Raw genomic sequence first — 22,919 nt, forward strand, 5'->3', positions numbered from 1 at the left:
TGTCTCACTCTTTTGCACCAAACACAGTTTTAGGGGGATACCAGGTTCGCCTTTTATGTCTCTTGTTAGCTCCTGATATTTTCAAACATCGATAAATAATTTAAAAAACCATAATCTTACTATTTACCGTTTCATTCAAAAGAAAAATATTTTGCGCCTAGCGTACCCACATTTGCCAAACAAAATACCTTATATTACGCCCCAAAAGAATGAAAATCCACGTTCCTTTAATGTAACTTATTTAATAAAAGTTGCTTTTGGTCTGCCGTCTGCGCATTATTTATCTAATTATGGCAAAAATTTAACTTAATTACAGAAGCTAATTAAAGATACGATCAACTTCCGCTGTCTTTTACCCTTTTCGGTAACTGCACGACAATTTCAGTTTCATTCAAACGTTATAAAGTACACAATAGCGTATCGATTCTCTGCTTAGAATATTTTGAAATCAGACTGTGAGGAGCACGCAATCAGCTTCATTCATTCAATGGCTTAAAGTCTAAATTGCCTTGTGTCTTTGGCAGTGTTAAAACCAAGTTTACTGTACTCTAGCGTGTATTTTCATGTAAATAAAGTTGATGTTTGATTGTAATATACGAGGGGAAAGGGGAACAGAAGGGCTGGCGGTGGAGCGTGACGCCCGCCGCAGAGATCAGAGGCAGGACGTCTCAGCTGTATTTATAGGGCGGACTAGGGAACAAATAAGTTGGCTAATTATATAGAGGTGATTGCTTGCTGTAAGTTCACCACATCCTTGTATCTACGTAGAAGATCGAATAGATTGAGTTAGGTATGAGCTACTGCTGAAGACTGGTGCAGAGCTATTTGAATAGATGAGTAGCTAGTAAGTATTTATAAAACCTTGCATTCTACTTATTATGAAGACACTACTGATGGCGTAGCTCAGTTTCCGACTAAACCACACATTTCGGTTAAAATATATTAATTCTTTGTTAGTGCGCCATCTTACTTCCTAAGATGACCATAAACGTACTAAAATTTGGTCCCGAGCGAAAGTAGTGAGTGAATTTATTTGGTTTAATGATTTATAAAATAGGTATAATAATTATGATTATTAATCTACTATTTGTTGAAGTACACTTATTTCGAGTAGTTTCAAACAAATTAAAATTATTGTTACAATTTAAATTCTCTAGTTGTAATAATATCAGATAAAAACTACGCCAGTAGATTGAAACTAATTTTGTAAGTAATTTTGTAAAAATTAAAAACTCTGCATTGCAGGCAACCATCGAATTCGTACGTGTATTAATGTTGGGCAATAAATGTGAGATAACAGAACAATGGTCGCGCACAATGCGACGTTTTCCACGGAGCCTGACCACAATGCACAGGTTTATTGCGCTGCCCTTACCACTGCCCACGCTCACGCCTGACAACACCATTCAGGGCTACCTACTCCCGAATATCGGTGCTGCCTCTGGTCAATATTACGTTTCTTGCCGAAAGGTAATAGTAAATTAGGTTCAAGTTGTTCAATGTAGATCCATCTGTCACTATTGAGTTCTCTACCTATACATTGGTAAAATGTATGCCTAAGCACCGCGCTGCAACTGTCATTTTGACATGTGACTGATGTGTGACTTATACTATCCAATTACACACGGCGGCCATCTGAGAAATCTACTTTTCGTATTAAGTCTGTACCTTCACGATCGTGTACATAAGTATCTGTGTAGCTATTTTTATTTTTCTTAATCGAACAATCTAAAACAGTCGAAACATTTGAGTCCAAGAACAAGATGGTTGGTGAACACGCAAAATGATATATAAACTAAGTTAATTATTTCATTATAATTTTGAAATGGCTCTTTTTGTGACATCCCTGAAACCTTAAACAAAAATCTGCATTTTATTTACACTAAACATTTACAAACGACCACATTATTGATAATTTTGTTACGTTTATTTTCAGAGAGTAGGTGCCAATTTTAATTCCAACTAATAACTAATTCTATCTATTGTTAACTAACGTTGTGAACTAACTTTCAAAAAAAATTGGAATAACGTTAGCTTGACTCAAATTTAACGACATTTCAACAATCAGAGGATTTTGATAAACCTGTAGCTGACACTGAGTTGACCTAATTCCACGCAGTTGGAGGTTGAAGGCAGCAGATATAGGCGAAATATTCAAAAGCTCAAAGGCATACCCATATATAACTACCCAAGTGTTTTTTCTAAGGGCTCTCTCTTCCTCTCATAACCCTTAACTCTAACACTACTTTGTCCTGCTAAAAAAACCTACGGCTCCATGGCACCCAAATCAATCTTATTTGAATATAAAAAATAACAATTAAAAATGGATAAATAGAAAATTAAAGCAAAATTTAAAAAGTCTCGCCATGTGCCGTGTCGCTGAATGAATAAGTAATGCAATACAGCAAAGAAATGCAACCTGCAAATGCAGCCACAGGGACCAAACTTTTTAAATTTGCTTTAATTTTCTATTTATTACTATGTAGGTTAAGAATATTGTGAACACTGTATATTTGTGTGCTAATAATAAAGTTATTCAATTTGTAATAATAGCTGTAAATAATATAGGTGTGTGTTGAAACAATTGAAACCAATTTCCAGCCCTAAACTAAATAAATACCTACTTACTACTACTTACTACTGAACATGATATGTAATGATCGGGACGGCACTATTATTACTTTTATTGTATGTTTATGTTTCTTCATTACGTGAATTGTTTTTATCCCAATTTTATAGCACAGTAAAAAAAATCATTGCGACTTGCGTAGGTACCTACCTACGCCCGACGGAACCAATAAAGCTGTAACAGCGGCAAAAAGTAAGCCATTTCTTTTAATTACGACAAATACTTGCGATACGTGTCAACTTGTAAAAACCTCTGTTAATTACCACAAATATGTTTACAAAAAGTTGTGTTTGAGTTTGCCGCGCACACGGCACAAATTACTCTTTATTAAATCATGCAAATCGCGGCGCAGACACAAACGCGCGCCGACCGAGCTTCTGAATTGTTTTAATTAATATTTCGCATTCACCTAGTAGCATCGACTTATAATATATAAACATGAATCTCTTGTCATTTTTGTAGTACGTACATGTTTTCACCCGAATCAAAGCGTCATGTGGATAAACAATCTTCGATTGAAACGAAAAAACATTTAATTTAATTTATCCATTCCCTTATCAAAGCCATAAAGTGTTAACATAATTATTAAGTAACATAAAATATCAATTACAATTCACTTACACCGTACATAACACTATGCACACCTACATGCCCCTCCGCTCAGTCGCAGCCAACCAAACCAACAAACAGTCACGGTATCCGAGATGATACGCAAACAAATTGAAACCTTATTGTCTTTGTCTAAAGTTTAAAGTCCGCGCACGAGTTTGAGGAATGGATTCCGCTTCATATAGAAGGTGATATTCCTATGCGTTGGAAATGGAGCGGTGCGATTGGCGGTTGGTATCCAATGGGTGTGTGGGCGTGTAGGGTGCGCGTGCGCAGGCGAGCGCGACGTGGACTCAGTCGCAAGGCACGCACCGCGGGTGTTGGACGCATGGTGGTGGATCGTGAGTGTGTGTGTGGTGACATGATGCTGGGCGGCATGGACAGTAAAGAATACGGCGCCCTGCACGCAGCAGCCGCCGCTGCAGGATATGCTATGGATGCCGGTGAGACAAATACTTAGTCTTAGTAATATATCTTATTATACCCAGATCTTCGAGAAAATCGGGGCTGAGACAAAATGTCTCATTTTCAATTCATAACTCACAAATATAGAGTAGGTACATATCTAAAATATTCTTAATAATAAATATAAAACTAAAACAAACCCGAATACTTTAATCCCTTTCCCACAGTTTTCATCTGTAATAAAATAATAAAATACAATTTATTATAAATTGTATTCTGATAGATTTTAGGTTCTCGAAGTGGGGCGTAGGCCCCATAATTGAAGTATGCATGTCCCGTATAGTGTAAATAACACGGCATAACTATCTACTCTATTTTATCATACATCAGGCACTTCCTTAAGCCCATGGAGGAAGGAATGTATAGTTTGATGTACAAAACATAACTATTTTTAACTTAGGTATATTTTTTAATTAATTCTACTTCTTCACGACTGACCTAGAGAAGCACCGGCATTACATCGCGGATAAGAAATGTTCAGTAACACAGCCTGCAGTAACAATAAGTTATTTGTTTGTTATCAAAATATGAGAATGTTGCTTCAGGATAGTATTCAAGTTTCTAACCATCGTCTTATTAATTGAATTTTACACATAAAAGTTGTGTTTGTTTACGCATCTTAGACTTGAATAATATTAAGATTAGGTAGCCTTAAAGTGTTCAACACCGCGGTGAGATTTTACAGACTAATTTTGGTTTTCTTCGAAATATAGAGGTATCTTATCGGCTACGTTTCGTTTTATAGATAAAATTATAACAATATTTAGCTAAATTTGATGGTTTAGGAGTTCGGGACGTGTATTATTATACCTACGTTTCTTGTCTGTGTGTTCATTAATTATTTTGAAGATTTCGGAAGATAAGACTATTAGTTGGCCCGATGAGATAAAAGATGCGCTGGAGTCGACTTTAGATTATTTCCTGCGCCAACTACGCCTTCTCCCATCACGCAAAATCTGTCCAATGGGATGAGATAGCAGCAAAATAGGCGACAGGGCTTGTTTGGTGGTAAAAATAGAATTTCGGACTAAGTTTTTGAACTATCAGAGAATACTCCAAAGCTCCTGTTAACTGACATACCGTTCTGACATACCTACACAGCGAAAAGACATAGGTATTGCCATGTGAAAAGTAAGTTATGGGTAGTATTATATATATGTATAGGCATAATATAGATTATAATAAATAAGAAATCCATTCCATCCATTTATTCCCGTTTGCTACAAAAACTTGCCTTACTGCCGTACTTTCGGTCTGTCTACTTCTTCGTACCTCCCTCGTCCTCATCGCAATACTATTTAATATGACTTAAAAAAGGCTAAATTTCCAAGTGATTAGCGTCAGTAGGTGGTGACGCGCAAGTTATCGCCTAGATAACCCGTCCGCTGACCCGCGATAATGCAGCACTGCGTTTCGTTTGAATTACAATTTTAACTAAAACAGGTAATAAATGTACCGATAAATCAACATACATAGTTAATTGATTGTTTACGTTACGTGATAAATTATTTTAAATTGCCAGTTAAGCGTTGGCAAAATTGATTACAAATTGTGTCGGTATGCGGTTGTCTCTAAATAATTATTATTTACTAATGCCTATAAGTCGATTTAGCGCTTGCATGAAAACAAGAAACGCCCAAGTTCATTACATTTTCCATAGCTCTCATCATGCATAAGGAGTAGGAGCATCCAATAACGGGTTTGAATCAACCGAAGTTTCTCTGCGAAGGCAGTAATGTATAATAACTAAAATATATTGCGCAAATTACTGTCTATATTTTATTTAGTCCAAAACGGAACATAGCTTCATGTACCTATTATGTTCTATGGAAAAAAAAATACACGGTCCTGTGGAGAAACCCTATGTATGTCTAAAGTACAAAATATATATTATAAATAACGAATATCAGTAAAATTTTACGGTCGAGATCTCCATGTATGAATGGACATCACTCCTATGACCCACGACGCGGAGTTATCGCATCTTGGCCTTTTTATCGATAGGTATTAACGTCATGGTCCTTTGACGCTCGTAGGAATTGAGATTTTAATGGAATAAAAAAAACCTAAAGGAATTTAATGATAATATTACTATTTAATAGTAATATTATCTAAACATTATCACCATCAAATTGTCACAAGATAAGATTTTTAACGATATCTTTTGTTTCTATTGCTTTCCGGAGTTTAAGAATAGACACGATATCCTTTATACTGAATTTTGAGATGAGACCACAATAAACCTAATAAATAAACTCGATTTTATTTATTAATATAAAAGCTGAATTATAATGTTATGAACGTAATATCAAAGTTATCTGAGGTTATCCGTGGCAACGTCAGCGCACGAGCCACTCGCTTAATTAGCTCCGTCATACCTAATGCTAAAATGTATATGTACGAATGTTTAATTTTTAACTGTTGTTCATGTGAAATATATATCTCTTCAGTAGGTAGTATACAATCCATTTTATAGAAAATAAATAAATAAAAAACAAATAGCATTACAGATATCTGTTCCAGCTGTTTCCTTGGTCAATATTATTTGTTGACAAGTAGGCTATCAGCCTTCTGCCGGACACACATCACAGTGTTACGAGAATCTATTGTGCCAAAGATCCGTAAGTGCATTTGTCTCGAGTTTGATTGACTTACACAATTTCCGTAATCAATATAATTTGATGATTTGATTATCAACATAAACATTGTAGATACTAACACGCATTCCGATCAACTTTGTTGTTTTCCGTTGCGCATTTTGATTTGGAAAATACATCCTCAATATATTTAAAATATTTGTCAGCAAATGCATTGAAATGCCAGCAGGAGTCGAGTTATGAATAAGAAAGCACAAACAGTGTGTTTGTGTCGCGTTTGTTTGCGGAGTGCTTACAGGAGCTGACGGTCGCTCGGCAAATAGTGCCTTCATCGAGCCTTGGTTATCTTATAACTGCGTCTCTTTAACTTAGTAATTACTGATATATAAGAATAAAATATTTAAACGTGAGATTCTTTGTTAGTTGGCCGTAACCTTGATGTCAACTAGCAGGAGTAGCTTGCTGCTGCGTTGGATGCATTTTTAAAAGATTAGAATTTCCGAAGTAAGTCGCCCTTTTCTGAGCTGGATGTTTTATATCAGTTATGAGTTTTGTGACCTTAATGTAAGATTTAATGATTATCATGTATGCATTAAGACATAATATTTCGTATGCATAAGTCATTTGTAATCATAAAATCCCTAGTCGCCAGAACTAAATACAAAGTTAAACAAAGAATAATGTTACAATTTCCTGTCAATTAGCTGTATTTAAAGAGCCAATGTTTGAGGGACTCTGTTTAGTTTGATTTTTATCCCTAAACTATAATACAAGACAAAATATGGTCTCTATTAACTTACACTAAAGACGACAATCGCTTGGAACAGTAAGACGCAGTATTTTGTTACATATTACCGTCGCCGATTTCAATATTTCCATGTTTGCGATTCGCTTTATGTAGGTAGGTTCGATTTGTTTTTATTATCGTCTGGCTCCTTAAATTCCTAGCCGTTGTATTTGTTTACAAATGTTTTTGGGTTATTCATAAAATTATAATGTAATTATTCCCACTACACGGTATTATGGATACCTTATTAAAAAGCTTGCCTATATATAATAGGTCAATAACAAAGTCCGTAAACAATGTCCGTGATACGCAGCCGATCAGAATTTCACTCGACGAGAAAAAACTGTGAGAAATGTAATTAACCGTCGACTAGTTAAAACTTATCGCATGAGACCTTTAAACAGATAAGTACCTACTTTTTGTTTTTTTAAGCGCCGTTGACGACGCGCCGAGACGTCCGTTTGTTTTTCCAAAGAGCATGGCAAACGCTACCGAAACCGAATTTATCGACAAACACTGGCCACACCGCATTATTTGTCACGTATTTTATCAAAATTATGGAACTTAAAGCACAAGGCCACAAAACCGATCCGCCAATGTCTACAGCAAATTATAATGAAAACCAAATTATGAATAAGTTCCCTGAAGCTTAGTTAATAAGTATTTAGTGTAAAAGTTTTTCTAGGATCCTCTAAGTTAGTCGCGCGACGTGCGCGGGCGCAGCTTGGAGCGCAATGTTTGCGCACGCATTAGCGCTCGAGCCCGAGTCAACATTATAATGGCCGCAAACAGCTACCGACCACATTATTTATAACCCGATGACCTCTTCCAATTACGCACTTGTTTGTTCTCTTCTTTCCTAAGCATGTCAAGTATTTGAGCCACGCTGAGATTTTCCGTTCATGTTTTATCTGATCCTGGTAAAATATCTTTTGGACATAGGTCCATCGCCTACTACATAGGAACGCAGCTCTGTACGTAATCGCCGCGAATCTATAAATATCGTCACAATCCAAATCGCTCCCCCATAAAAGTAAACTCGAACTAACAAATTGGTCCTACGACCACGGCCACGTTGCATTTCTTCGTGTTAGGCGTAGCACGCACTAATGTAATAAGTATTATATTTCATTAAACATTTTAGTCATCGTCGATTAAAAAAATCTTATAATATTGATATATATTTAAGCTATCTTACTCGTAGTTATTGTTATTAAAACTGAGTACATATATCGATCCGCTGAACCAATTTCAATAAATATTTATGTCTCTATATAAATATGTATGTATGCGGCATGTCGCGAGAAGCGGCCTGCATTGTAAACAAATATAGGCAAAACAGCAAAACGAAACATCAAAAACTAAATCTAAATAAAATCTTAAACCTCATTAAGAGAAGATAACCGATAAACATGAGGACTGTTATAAAACACCTATACATAACAGCATTATATCGAAACTTTTCTAAGGGCAGGGCTTATTAATTGATATCATTAAATAATCAAATGATACATCATATACAAATACATTATCTAAGTCGGTGACTGAAGATGTCTTATAAAATTATATTCGATATGTCACGACAGTCCTTGTCCGCCTGAACAGCAAGCACATGCTGAGGTTAATAGGTATCGATAATAATTAGTGGTCCGTAAATAATGTCACCTTGACAGGCGACAACCGTTTGGGGGTAAGAGGGCAGCTGGCGTGTCACGCGCAGGAATCTAGATCATTTCTCATTCGCATTCATTTATCCTAATTTATGCAATGTGTACAAAATATTTTGCTTTTCGAAATAGTTGTCTATTTTTGAAACACTGCACTTTGGATAACATTTGAGTAATTACTTTCTCATTTGTATTACATATATACATATACAAAATAATCGTATAACTACACTTTGAGATAGAGAACTTCCTCACTGAAAAAAAGTAACGATACGCTCACTTGAAACGAAATAAGTACTAAGGGAACAACAAATAATATCTATATAACCTCTTTTCGTAAAACAGTGCAGTTTTATTCCCATAAATAAGTATCTAATAAAGAAATAATTACTTATTGAAATTATCAATAAAACCAAAAAGATAAAGGCACTCGGAGATAGGTACGTTCTTGACCAGTAGGTACTTTAACTCGACCTTACGCTTCTGGCTTCTGTACTAATCGTTTAGCCCGAGTGACGAGGGAGATTTCGACAGGAATACGTCTCTATTGTCAGAGAACTAGGCGCGGAAGTCACGTGACAATAGTTTCAAGGGCCCACACACGGCGAGACGCAGCCGACAAACGAACCGCAAAACAAACAGCTACCGACCATCGGGACTGTCGCTTCTGTCCTCATAAAATTTCACGACATAGGATACTGAGCCAAGAAACGTACTCATAGGTATATAGGACATAATAGTATAAACGCTAATACATCATTGCATGTATTATAATTTCAATAATAATAAATACAAGTTAAACAATTATCCTTTAAACAGTTTCATGAATTGCTGTGAATGAGAAATTTTATGAGATGAACGTCAGGGTTTTCCATTTAACTGAAAGCAGAAGGCAATCATGAGGGCGGGTTGTGACATTAAAAGATAGATTGACGTTGATAGTATATTTCTAATAATGTAATATGCATAAGTTATGGAGAGCGTAGCACTAGCGACACGTCAGCATTACATCTGTAATAGAAAGTTGATTAACGCGCAACGATTGGTCGCGGGCAGCGGGCCTCGTAAAACCGCTCGTAAACTGCTGAATGTCTCGATAACGCTAACAAGGACGTGGCCTCCTATTACTATTTATACCAATACTCGAGCTGCACATTAATTGTATTTTGAATTAACGGAATGATTCTTATGTAAATAGAATATAAAAACTTCAGCAATACCTACTTAATACGAATGCATGCCGCTGTAGTCTGCCAATTCACATAAAATATTTGTCAATAATTTTTAATAACACGCAATGTTAACAGCGAGGAATTCTTTCAAGTTTGTTTTCTGTAATAAATAATAACAGCTCCGTTAAATATCGTTAACGCCAAGAAAATGAATGTAAATATGAAACTTTTTCATGCTGTTTTCTCTGAAATAAAAATCTGAAAGTGTTAAATTGATAATTTATGAATTACTTACAGTGTTGTTGGAGCTTTGTCGATACTTTTTTGTAATTAACTGCAAAATTACTTAGCGTGTTGGTCCTAATATTTGGTCAATGAAAAGGATAATCTTGTCTGACATTGTAGGGAATGCAGATCCCGGTTGCGCGAGATGTTATGCCCTTTTTTGAGATCAATCCTGAAGCGTAACATGACGAGCTCCTATACCACTAACGGGATTAAGCGGCAGTAGTATCAGAAAGTTGGTATCAACCAGATAGACGCTCCCACTGCTGGTAATGAGACGCCGCAACAGAAAACCAAGTTTTTAATTATTGCAGAGCATTTAAAATTACGTGCCGATGTTATTAAAGCTCTGAGAGTAGCTAAAAGTCCTTCACGTGTTACTGCGAGATATTTTTTTTTAAATAATGTCGTATCTAAATTAACGTCACCAACACAAGATGTGTTAAGCCATTTTTATCGTGTTTCAGTTGTTCGCTTTCAACAATTGGATTTTCGAAAACTACTCGAGATCTGACGAGATGTAATTGTGCAATTCTTATGTAATTCTTAATTTCTGTCTCTTAGAATCGTCACGCTATCGACATACACTGAAACTACATCACTAGGCATTCATTCTAGTCTTTTTGAATCGGTTTCTTTGAATACTAATTGGTTCGAGAGAGAGACCGCGCAATGCCTCCAAAAGCGAGTTAGAGAGGGACGTACTTCGAAGCGGGAAATATCTTTCTCTGAGTTTAATTTACGATGTTTCTTTGACGTTTTACCGTTGACAGTTACTGGTGTTTTCGCCGAATTAATCGCAACTTCAGAGGTTTTATATTACTCCAAATATATCGCTGCTCATGTTAAACAACCACGGTTTGCGTCGGAACAAAGGGATCGATGGTTCATTAACATTCTGAAACGCCACTAAAATATTATATTTAATTTGAACGGTTACGCTTTTTGATGTAAGTTTCCTTCACTGTTTGCTATAATAAGACGTTAAAGTGATATTTTATCTTAATTAACATTGTGTTTGAAGACGATCTAAATAGTTCAATTCTTTATGGATATTGTGTATCCCTATCAGAATTTGATAGCTAAGTATGTTTTAAGTAGTTGCACACCATTATATTGGAACAACGAAGTGTGACTGCTGTACTGCTCTTGACATATATAAGGAAGAGGTGTTTTTGTAAAAATATTCTAAAGATGGACAACTTCTAAGGTATATTAAGATCAGAAAATTACATAAACAATTATGACTTACCGCCCAAAGATACGCCCACTCAAGTATGGCCGCGAGCCCCTCGTTTTATTGGGCTTTTATAAACATTCTGATTTCGTCGAAGCACAACTAGTAACTAATAGTAACCACAAAATTAAAGTAAGTTATAAGTATGTATAATGTTCCAATTTTTATTTAGGATATGTCGATTCAACGTTCGCAAATAGGTACAGGTGGGTGACATCATTATATAAAGTAGCAGAGACAAACATGCGCACTTGTACAGAACTAAATATTAGTAAATAGCTAGTCTATTACGGGGTACCTACAAAATTTCTCGTTCAGATGTTAAATTAGAAGAACAATATAAGCGTGAAGACTGTCTCTGTTTGTTTGATTTGTTTAATTTAGTGTTGTCTTTTGACATTTTTAATAAAATGAGTAAACTATGAGTTAGCTACAACGTTATTGTCCCATTTCGCACAGTAGTGCACGTGTGTCACTCGGAACTAGAGTTCCACGCCCCTAAATCATCAAAGAGCCCGCCGCGCCTCCGCCGCGGGAGGCCTTAGTTTATTGCTACAATGAGTATGTAGTCCGTTTTAGAAACAATAATTGCCAACATTATATAAAATGGAAAACGGTGGATCCGGTAAGCAGGTACTAACAACATAATTACTATCCATAAGTAAGTTAATAACTTCTTCATTGAGTTTCTTTACCTACTTTATCATGGATACAAATTATCAATCGATTTTTTCCGAATGGTAAATTTGTAAAAAATTGTAATATTAGATTTTTTAATTCATTTGAGTTTTGATTCTTCAGTGATGCTAACTCCTACAGAATGTAGCCCCCCCTTGACCCTAGGTCAACATTTAATGCTCGTAAATAGTGTTTAAAAACTTTTAAAGTTTTTGTTGGGTGAAGAGTAATTTTCAAATATGCATTAAAATACATTTAATTACTATGAAATTGCTGTTATTTCGATCTTGGAGTATTATATTTAAATATTTATTTTTATATTTGGTTTAGGCTTCGATTCAAGGCTCAATAGAATGTTGTGTTTTTTTTTCTTTTAAATCGTTTCCCCTTCTCCTGGGCATCTTGTTTCCTCCAAAGTTAGGGTGTATGTAAGTTGGCATCCCTATTTAGGTATTTTAAAACTACTTAAATACTACTAAGAATCATGCCAAGCCATGTCTTAGTATCTTATAGATATAGATGATTATTTAAATTATTCACAGTTTCTAAAAACATATTTATGTGTCTGCAGTAGCAGATTACTCAGATCTGAGAACCGTAAAATACTTTCATCAAAAAATAATAAGCAGTTGCGGAAGTCACCAGCTGTCTAATACATTTGCTTATAGGCCGCTTCTAATTTAGCAGCAAGTGTAAATTGTAGACATTGCTCGTTAACGTTGCAAACGGAGTGTCGACTGAATAATTGTAGATCTTATTTTATGGCAACATTAACGCAACTAAGTCACAGTAATCAGGTTGCCAATAAAATGAGGTGAGATCGTTGCATTTACGAAATGCCTTCAAACTTCAATAATTGAGGTTCGAATAGTTTTTCTTGCTATAAGTTTACACATGGAAGCTATGAGTTAAGGACCGTTCAATTAAGCCTAGCGTTCTAAATATTTTATTATGGACTTTTATTGTAGGCTGCAGACTTGTTGTATACACAAAAAATATAAACGATTTTAAAAGAAATGGTGAAGTTCACCAGTATAATACTCGAAACAGAACAAGTCTTAGCATACGTCTAACCAGGCTCCAGAAGATAAACCACTCCTTATATAGAAATTTTATTCGTTTTTACAACAAACTTTAATAATAATTCCCACCGAATGAAGTGAAATCTCACGTTAAGCGTAAATTAATCAATAAAGCTTTTTGTAAATTACACGATCATCATTTAGAATCAATTTAACATCTTTTCTGACGTTCTTGTCGTTCATAAGTTTACTTGGATATCTATATGAATAAAGTTATTGCGAGTTTGAGTTTGAGTAAATGAAATAGCATTATTCTAATTATTTGTGTGCATTATTGTCAGGACATGATTTGCCTGATAGATAATTTATTAAAATTAACGCAATGTTGGTTTTTAATGTTATAATATAAGTCAGTTAGTGAATGAGACAGAAGATAGAGATATCTTCAGTGTACAGACGCTATAAATAAATAAACTATGTAGTATGAAATATGAAAACAATTTAATTAAAGTGGGAAGCAAAAGAAGAACATACATTTAACTAAAATAAACTTCAAACTAAATAAAACTTAACATACCCTAACCCTTTCCGACTAATTGAGATTTTGCATTACAAGGTGCGGTTTACCAACATTCTAAACTTTCGCTGGAAACGTTTGGAAAGTGGAAGAAAATTTGTATAATCAAAAGTATTATTTTTAACCTATGTCCAATAAGTGTGAATATTGTTATTCAAATACAAACGACACCATTACCTGATCCATCCCTATTATACTTAGGAATTTATAATAATAAATAGTTGAAATGAACATAATAATAATAAACATTATTAATTACTTAACATACACTCATATACGCTGAAATAAATTGAGCCTTATTAATTTTATTGATAAAAGCTTGCCAACGCTCGGCACACTGATACATTGGTAAAAAAACACACAAAATACAAGTTTTAATGTGACAAGCACTTAAAGGCAAACATGACATACACGTAGAGATAATTCAAATATTAAACAAAACCAACATTAAACAAAACAATTACCTTAAATTAAAATGAGAGATAGATATAAATAGACCGCGAACAGCCTCAACGTTTGATGAAGGCGCGGCCAATATATTGGCAGACACTGTCGTCAAACTAAACAATTTATTAACAAATAGTATTTCAAGATAAGCGGTGTGAAGACGCCCAACAATTATTCCGACATTACAAATAGAGGAGCGATCAGCGATTCATCAGGTCTGTCGGCGCGGTCTTGTTCAACAAATTGCCGCCTCCGTACGTCGCCTGACATCTGTCACTGATCACTGAAATAGATTTACTTAAATCGTCTTCGTTAGTTGAAGTACAATTAAATAATTTATCTTCTCCTCAAGTCTTATTCAATTTCTTACAGATCCAAATGCAACCGCGATGGGCAACACAGGAATGGGGTCTGCTGGGGGCCAGCAGTACGGTGAGGTGAACCAGCTGGGCGGCGTTTTTGTTAACGGACGACCCTTACCTAACGCAGTTCGCCTTAGGATTGTAGAACTTGCTCAGTTAGGGATCAGGTAGGTACTATACAAAGTACTGACGGCTTAAAATACTATTTAAACTAGGTTTTTTTAGTTTCAATTGTAATGAACTTATAATAAATAAACAATATTAGTCAAAAAACCCTAACCTACACCGACTTAGTACGTTATTCTGGAAGAATATGTCTTTAACGAAATTGGACGTTGCCATTGTTTTCGTTAGCCGACTGCTAAAATAATCTTAATAAATAAGTTGACATTGTTGTAGGCCGTGTGATATAAGCCGACAGTTGCGAGTTTCTCACGGATGTGTGTCAAAGATCCTAGCTCGGTACCACGAGACTGGCTCCATCTTGCCTGGGGCTATTGGAGGCTCCAAACCTCGAGTTACGACGCCTAAGGTGAGATCGGTTGAAATGTTAACGCTGACAAACAATTGTATTGTAACATTGCATTAAACTATTACTATAAATACAGAGATGTAACTTAGCTAAGATACAAGTATCTGAAATACAAATACAAAATACTTATTTTCATCTTGTAACTATAAAACTTTATTTTAAATACATTTTGTATCTCGTATACCAATTAAACAAAGTCAGAAGATGATTCTTATTCAAAGGTTTAAATGCATTCCGATTCCTCTCGATCTACTTACTAGCCGCACCGCCGACTTATTTGTTTGAAGGGCTGCTTTTATCTAAGTCCCAATTCATCTTTAAAATATAATAATTCTGTCACGTTTACGCAATCAACACGAATTATATGTAAAAAATACACGTTCTGTTAAATATTTTAATTGTGTTTTATCTATAAAAATAATTCAAAACATACTTATTTCATATCTAGTATTTCAGATACAATTCCAAAAAGTTATTTGCATCTGAAATACTTAGTTTACAAGTATTTTGTATTCCAGATACCTACTTTATTTTTGGTAGGTACGTCACTGTATTTATACATAGATTATGATTGAGTATACCTAATAAATACGAGTGAGTTGCATTTGCGTATTTCTTTTAGTTTTTTTTACAGTTTTATGTATTTTTAGGTGGTATCCTACATTAAGCAGTTAAAAGCCAAAGATCCAGGAATATTCGCTTGGGAGATTAGGGACAGATTACTTGCGGATGGAGTGTGTGATAAATACAACGTGCCTTCCGTCTCCAGTATTAGCCGGATCTTAAGAAACAAGCTTGGGGGTGCCCTATACCCCGTTCCACCTCTCTATCCCGTGCCCCCGCAAAGATGCTGGCCTTTGCATCAGCCTTACGACTATTATATGTACCTACAAGTGAGTACGAGCTTAGCTATCAAATCAAAAGTAATTTACTAAAATCGACACCAAGTTAAGGACATGATATTTGCAGCAGACTGCAAAGGTTTCATTTATAGGAGACAGATTGTAGAAAGATTGTTCTTACCTTGACTTTTAAATAATATGTTGCTCGGAGGTCATCAGTAATCAAAAAAAGCTTGTTTTCATTCGGAGGCTACAAATAACATTTCTATCGGGGTAAATTAACTAAAACTCTTTACAGAGTAACATTTTTAACTAAAAATATTTATTATACAGGGTCGTCAACACGCGACAGGAGCGCCGCATGGCCTACCCCATCCCCACCAGCCGACAGGGCCGCAGGCGCATGCCCACGCCATATGACCACCAATCTCTCCGTTCTTGTCTACCACAAACCTCATTGCAGGGCCAGCAGCTACAACAGTCATGACGCCGTCTCACATGACCGAAACGAATATGGCGGTGAATACATCAGTGACAGCAAACAGCATTCCAGCATCTAACATGCCTAATTTACCAACGAGAATGTCATTCTGCAGATTTGCCCACAACAAGGATGTGAGATGACGTCAAATTTTAAATGAATTAATACAATGAATATACCAAAGGTACAACAGCAATATAACGAGCATATTCTTCTATTTGGATTGACATCCTACACCATCGATGTCATTCGAGATTTGTAGTCGTGAACGGAGAAAATGACACAAGGTAGAGATATATTTTAGTCGTTTGTTCATTTTGACCAAGTATTAATTAATTGTAAATAATCTAATAATAATTTTATCAGTTTCGCGTGTACCTATTATAAATAATTTGATAAGTTAGGATATAAGTAGATAATACAAAGTTAAATTATATTCTAAAAAAACGGCAATTATTTTTAGATGTGAATGTAAAAGTTAAAATGTATTTTAAATATTAAACATGTATATTCGAGTTCAAAATAATAATCCGGTATGTATGTATGTTAATATTTTACCTCAGAAAGGTGCGAAATGTAAATATGTACCTATTTATTACTAAGTTTTAATCAACGGCCTTAAAAAACGGTTATTTTTTTTATTTTTTTATGTAATAGCAGGCACACGGGCAAGAGGCTCACCTGATGTGAAGCGATACCGCCGCCCATGGACACTCACATTGCCAGAAGGCTCGCAAGTGCGTTGCCGGCCTTTCAAGAATTGGTACGCTCATTTCTTGAAGGACCCTAAGTCGAATTGGTTCGGAAATGGTCAATCTACTTAAATACTGAAATGTTACTTAACAAATATATTTAAGTAATGATAAGTTAATATCGATTTGTGCTGTATTTAACTTTATAATTTACTAGAAGAAATTCCTAAATCATGTAAATAGCTGTCAAAGGGTCAACGAATCTGAAGATAAATAAAATTATTTTTAAGTTTCTTCATTTTACACAAACATATTTTTTGTTACCTATGGTTTTAGGCTAGGAAATATTCGCTGAAAAGAGAAGTTTGTATTTGTTTTAATTTATTACACACACCATGAATGTTATAACAGATCTTCTTGAGAGAAACGTTTAAACATTTATTACATAAGTTCTAGGTAAGTATTATGTGTCATATAAAGTAAGTTCTATTAATTATTATAAAGTTGTACTTATATTTCGAGAATAAAAGTATTTGAGAAACAAATTATCTTATATTTTTCCTTAAACCAATTAAAATTATAAGTTCAAAAACAAACTTGAATAAAAAGTACAATGAGAGATTGGTAATCTTAAAAAAACAGTTTTCTTCTCCATCATCTAAATATTTTTATACAATGTAACTAGCCTAGGATATTCTTAAAGAATGATATACCTATAAAGAAATAATTTCCTTGGATTAAAAGACGGAATGGTATATCTTCGTCCAGCTACAGTAGGTACCAGAACTTACGGTTTACCTACGTGTGAAACTCGTAAGACCTAGTTCCAGGTTTATTCAAAAGTAAGATTTATATTAAAGCCCATTCGAATGTAATAAATAAACCGAAGAATATCATGATAGTATTGGCTTATTTCACTTTCAGTTAAATATGTTTAGTAATGGAATGCCTGGTTACATTCAAAGATAAATGAATGAATACAAATGTAAAGAAAATTATTATATGCAATCATCCATCGTGGTCAATTTATGCCTGGAAATCGTCTGTCTTCCGCTTAGACGATATGGCAGGACTAAATAGTCTAATAAGGAAGAGTTATTAGACAATTTTAGTAAAAAGTTTGAGATTCTTCTCACTCTCTTCAGAATTGTTTGGTCAGTTTTGAACATTGATAGGTAGTACAGATAATTTTTCGCTTCAAAAAATCATTAAAAAATATTGAAACAACGTTAAAAGTCAGAAATTGTTTCTTCATTGTTTTATGAAAAGATCGCAGAATTGAGTTTGGTTTACAACCGAAAACAATAAAGGAATATTACGTTGGGAACAAAATATCGGCGTCCGGACACGAAGTACCAATTAAATCGTTGCTTTGTTTCGAATTTAATACCACCTAATCCGAAATTTTACTGTATTAATAACAAATTTTACGAGCGCAGAAAAAGCGCGGCAACAAAAACTAGATTTTTTTTTCCCGGCCGCAGTTAAAGTGACATTTGACGCCAGGATCGGCTCCACGCACCAGCAACGTAATTAAAAGGAAAGCGACTGTTTGTGAATATTAAAATTATGAATATTATTCGGGCCACTGTTTAGCATTTTTATCAAGGGTTTCGAAATACACAACTTACAACAAAAGAACAAAAAATATACACTTATGATTTACTTACACCAATATTTACAATTATAAAATATATAGGCCTCCTCCAACTGTTTTCACTGCCTCCTATGAAACGCGACTCTGTATTTTAGTTTTTGTTTTGTTTTTATGTAACGGAAGGCCAACGGGGTGGGCAGGATGATACCGCCGCCCATGGACAATGACATTGCCAGAAGGCTCGCAACTGCGGTGCCGGTTGGTGCCTTGAGAATTGGTACGCTCTTTTCTTGAACGACCCTAAGTCGAATCGGTACGAAAATACTTCAGTGGGCAGCTGGTTCCACATAGTGGTGGTGCGCGGCAAAAACTCAGCTGCAGGTATAAGGCCGAATAACTCCTTTGAACTCTCTCCATGGTGATTGCGGTAGAAGATGCAGAGACCTCTACGCAACGCCAAAGAATCAAGCCGCTCCGCCGACGACGATTCGAATCGCTCTTTGTTGAATACGGTCATACGGGAAAGGAGCTGGTACAGGGAAGCTCCCGCTTAGAGGATAGAAGAGTACCTACTCCATGTGGGGACGAATTTGCGCCTAATAGAGTTGTAACCTGTGGTCCGGACATTCGTGCGCGCAATTTTGTATCATCTTGGAGTTTAATTAGACTAGATTTAGTCTACCCCAGTCGTCATAGCAAAATTCATTCCTATGTCGTGCACATAGTAAAGAATGTTGCTAAGTTAGATCAGAGATCAGATCAAAAAATTATGTACCACAAAGAACGGTTCGGTGGCCGTCGATACACAATTTTATACTAGAATAATAAGTCTTGAGTACATACCTCGTTACAATATCTTCTTTCCAGGAAGAAAGGCACACAATAATATCAGGATTTGGAGAAATTCTATTAGTTTGGGAACAAAGAGAGGTTAGACTGATATTAGCTAATACTTTGTCTCACGATGGTTCTCAAAAACGCACTAAACACTCACTATAAAATTCTAAATAGTGGACGTAACTATTATCAATTATAATTAACAAAATGTATATATCAAAATAAAATTGTGTCTAACCCGAGTTAATCTCAACAATGACTCAACTAATATCCAGCACCACTTCAGCACTTGGAGACTATGCCGGGCGACCTGTATACCTGAAAAGGCGCCAGGAGACCGGAGCCAATTCCGAAGCGCAAGTGCGGAGCAAAATTGGGAGGATGCCATCAGGCCTGCTCGACTTATGCATATCCAAGGAAGATAAATCTTTCGGATAGCACGTTGCTGGATGGATGGATATAATTTCAAACATCTTAGTATCACTCCGCAATAATGCCTGTGGTGCCTAACCTTGTTCATTCAAATTGAAGTTCGACGCAAAGAAACATCCTAGAAGATTGGCCTTTTCCTTCGCGGTATGGGCCCGCAAGTCAGTATGACTGTGCAGTGGTGGAATGGAAAGCTGACAGAATTTCCCTTGGACAGCTTTAGGAGAAGGCTCGAGTCGCTCAAGGGAGGTGCGCCATTTTCTCCCCAAATCTGGCAATGTACTCTGACTTTAGCTTAGTGATTTCCCGTTTAAAGGACCTGGAGGCTCGGTTGTAAACTTTTTTACGTCCGCCGATAGTCGCATCGTTTTTGTTCTAAATTAAATAAACTACTAGGTACTTACTTGATTTATTCTAGAAAAACATTACTTATTTAGTTGAATTTGACTGTAAATTAAAAACAAAGAAGCTGCGCTGGATGTAAATTGTAAAGTCATTGGCGAATACTATGTAATATATATATCTCATGACATTGAGTTCTCAATACCTTTATTGATATAGAATCGGCAGAGCTCAAATATTGGTCGGCAAACCATCAATAGTTTTTAGTGTCACCGATCATAGATCATAACAACGTTGACAGACTCAGGCGCCGTGTAATCCTGACCGCGCCATGAATAGAACCATGGGCGTGCCGGGTCAGGTTACAAAAGCGAGCGACGACGGGGTCAAATCTCTGTTTTTGCGAATTAGCCAGGGATCACCAACTGCGGCGAATTGGACTAAAAATTATGAACTACAACAGCTACTCATGTATCCAAACATACAGAGGTCTGGATATTTTATGAACTAAGGATAGTAGAACTATTTCCGATTTACAAAAAATAAGAAATAATCAACTAAAGTTTTAGTGTAGGTACATGGTACAGACGTCTTTTATCCTTACGTTTCAGAAATGAGTTAGGCGTCACCACTATTACACCCAAGTATTCACATATTTACCTAAGTTAATACATGTCAAACACAAAATACCCAAAACATTTAAACATCCTTGGAGAAGAATGTTGCCTTAAGAATAAGAAAAAGAAAACATTTTTTTCTTCAATATTGGTACGTCATTATATTGACTATCTTACTTACCATACTTTTAATGAAGATCTAGAATCTCTAGTAACGAGATTATAGATAGTTGAGATTAGGTTTCGGTATTTCGAGGATATTTAAAACGTACCTCTCTTTTTATTATGACTATAGACGCTAAAAGTCAGAGCTTTAAGGTTCTGTTACGCCATCTAGTTGTATTAATAAGAACCACATCTGCATTATATATACCAATTAAGAGACCGCAGTTACTTCAATGTAGTCTAGAGTTTATCAGTGGTCAACGTTAGATGTCGTTCTAATAAATTAAGAGTATATTATAACTTTGTTAAAATTAAAATTGTATAGTTATGAAGAAGCTGTTAGGATGTGCTGTGGTTAGTAAGGGGCTGAACCACTAAGCCCAAAGCTTTATCAGCTTCAGTTCGGTATCAGAACGTAGAAAACTACGTAATTAATTGCCGCCCTCTAAGGATTATGAATAAGACGTTTTCATAAATGCTACTATGAAGTATAATAATTATATAAGGTTAATTAATAATAAGCAATAATTGTTAATACTTGCTATCAGTGATGAATTATGTGAATCGATATGATTGTGATAGTCAATGACTTTTAAAGCAATAAATTAATCAATAAATTTATTTTCTAAAAGCCTTTTTGCACACGACTCTGGTGCCGTGTGTATCAAACTTAAGGCGACGATACTATTTCATTAAATGTTTTTTTTAATAGATTATTACTATCGATATTGTTTTTGTTCCATTTCCAAAATCTACTCTAGTCTTTTGTACCTTCCGATATATAAAAATACTGAATGATCAAATACAGTTTTTCGACTTTAACGAGACAATGAACGTTAAAAACTCGGATACGCTTTTGCAATCTTTTGCACAAATTATACCAGGCCATAGATTTTATACTGCAATTTTAGCAGCTAGGCAGATATGTATTAGGATAATAACAAAATATTACTTAAGAAAACATAAGTGACAGGTATTCTCCTTAAGAGAATATTGCACGCGACACCAAGATGTCTTTATTATCAGCAATTATATCTGATAGTGCGTTCATTGTTGTTACCACGCGACCTCTATCTAGACCTGCCTCTAAGTATACTAATAAATAATATTCAACTCTCAAAGAGATACTAAAATATCATAATTGAATTCTGCTCAGTCGTTAGTTAAGTCGTTACGTCAATCCCTATTTGACATTATTTTATCTAAATTTCTACTTTGTTTGTCTAACAAATATTTATTACTTAATGAAAAAGATATTTTACTAACACATACACAAAGCTTAATAGAAAAAAAACAAAATCATCATTGTCTGCAATATTTGATTCTGGCAGGAATCGTCAACACGTGAATACATAAGTTAAAAACTTTTATATAATTTAATCTAATCAGTAAATATGACAAATACGCATGGTCATTCAAACATGGTCTTCATTTCACGCCGTACGATTAGCGTCGTACGTGTAGTTAAATACGTATATGGTATGCCCATGGTATGGGTACGGTATGCCACAAATGCAGCAGGAATATAGAGGAGGTATGCACCTAAAGTCTAAACCTCTTTTGGATTTTTGTTTTTAATTTTAAGTTCGCTCAACTTTGTGACGAGGATTTGGTGATTTATGGGGGTATTGGTAATATTTCTGAAATATTAAACATTAAAATTCAGTTAAACGTTTCAATTTAGTGTCAAATCAATAATTATTAATTATACCCTAGTGTGTATTTTTTGTGTTTAGCGCCTGTAAAAAGAAAATAAGCAAATCCTAATATCTTCATCGATGCATTGAAAGTCAGGTGACGTTCAATATGCTGACCTGATATTGTGAATTATAATAACTTACTTCATTTCAT

General features: G+C 35.2%; 1 protein-coding gene across 1 annotated transcript; it reads left to right on the plus strand.

The window, feature by feature from the left end:
* The first annotated feature begins 3,298 nt into the window (after nucleotides 1–3,298).
* On the plus strand, nucleotides 3,299–17,626 carry LOC123720664 (paired box protein Pax-1). Its single transcript, XM_045677367.1, has 5 exons — nucleotides 3,299–3,681; nucleotides 14,545–14,701; nucleotides 14,934–15,066; nucleotides 15,717–15,959; nucleotides 16,242–17,626. Exons 1-5 carry the CDS (start codon nucleotides 3,438–3,440, stop codon nucleotides 16,326–16,328), a joined length of 864 nt encoding a protein of 287 aa, XP_045533323.1. The 5' UTR covers nucleotides 3,299–3,437; the 3' UTR covers nucleotides 16,329–17,626.
* Nucleotides 17,627–22,919: the final 5,293 nt, after the last annotated feature.

Source organism: Pieris brassicae, chromosome 2 (genome assembly GCF_905147105.1).
Source record: "Pieris brassicae chromosome 2, ilPieBrab1.1, whole genome shotgun sequence".
NCBI lineage: Eukaryota > Metazoa > Arthropoda > Insecta > Lepidoptera > Pieridae > Pieris > Pieris brassicae.

Coding starts and splice junctions, on each gene's coding strand:
- LOC123720664 (XM_045677367.1), top strand. CDS start 3,438: ATGCGTTGGAAATGGAGCGGTGCGATTGGCGGTTGGTATCCAATGGGT. Junction 14,702..14,933: donor CTTGCTCAGTTAGGGATCAG/GTAGGTACTATA, acceptor ACATTGTTGTAG/GCCGTGTGATATAAGCCGAC. Junction 15,067..15,716: donor CTCGAGTTACGACGCCTAAG/GTGAGATCGGTT, acceptor ATGTATTTTTAG/GTGGTATCCTACATTAAGCA.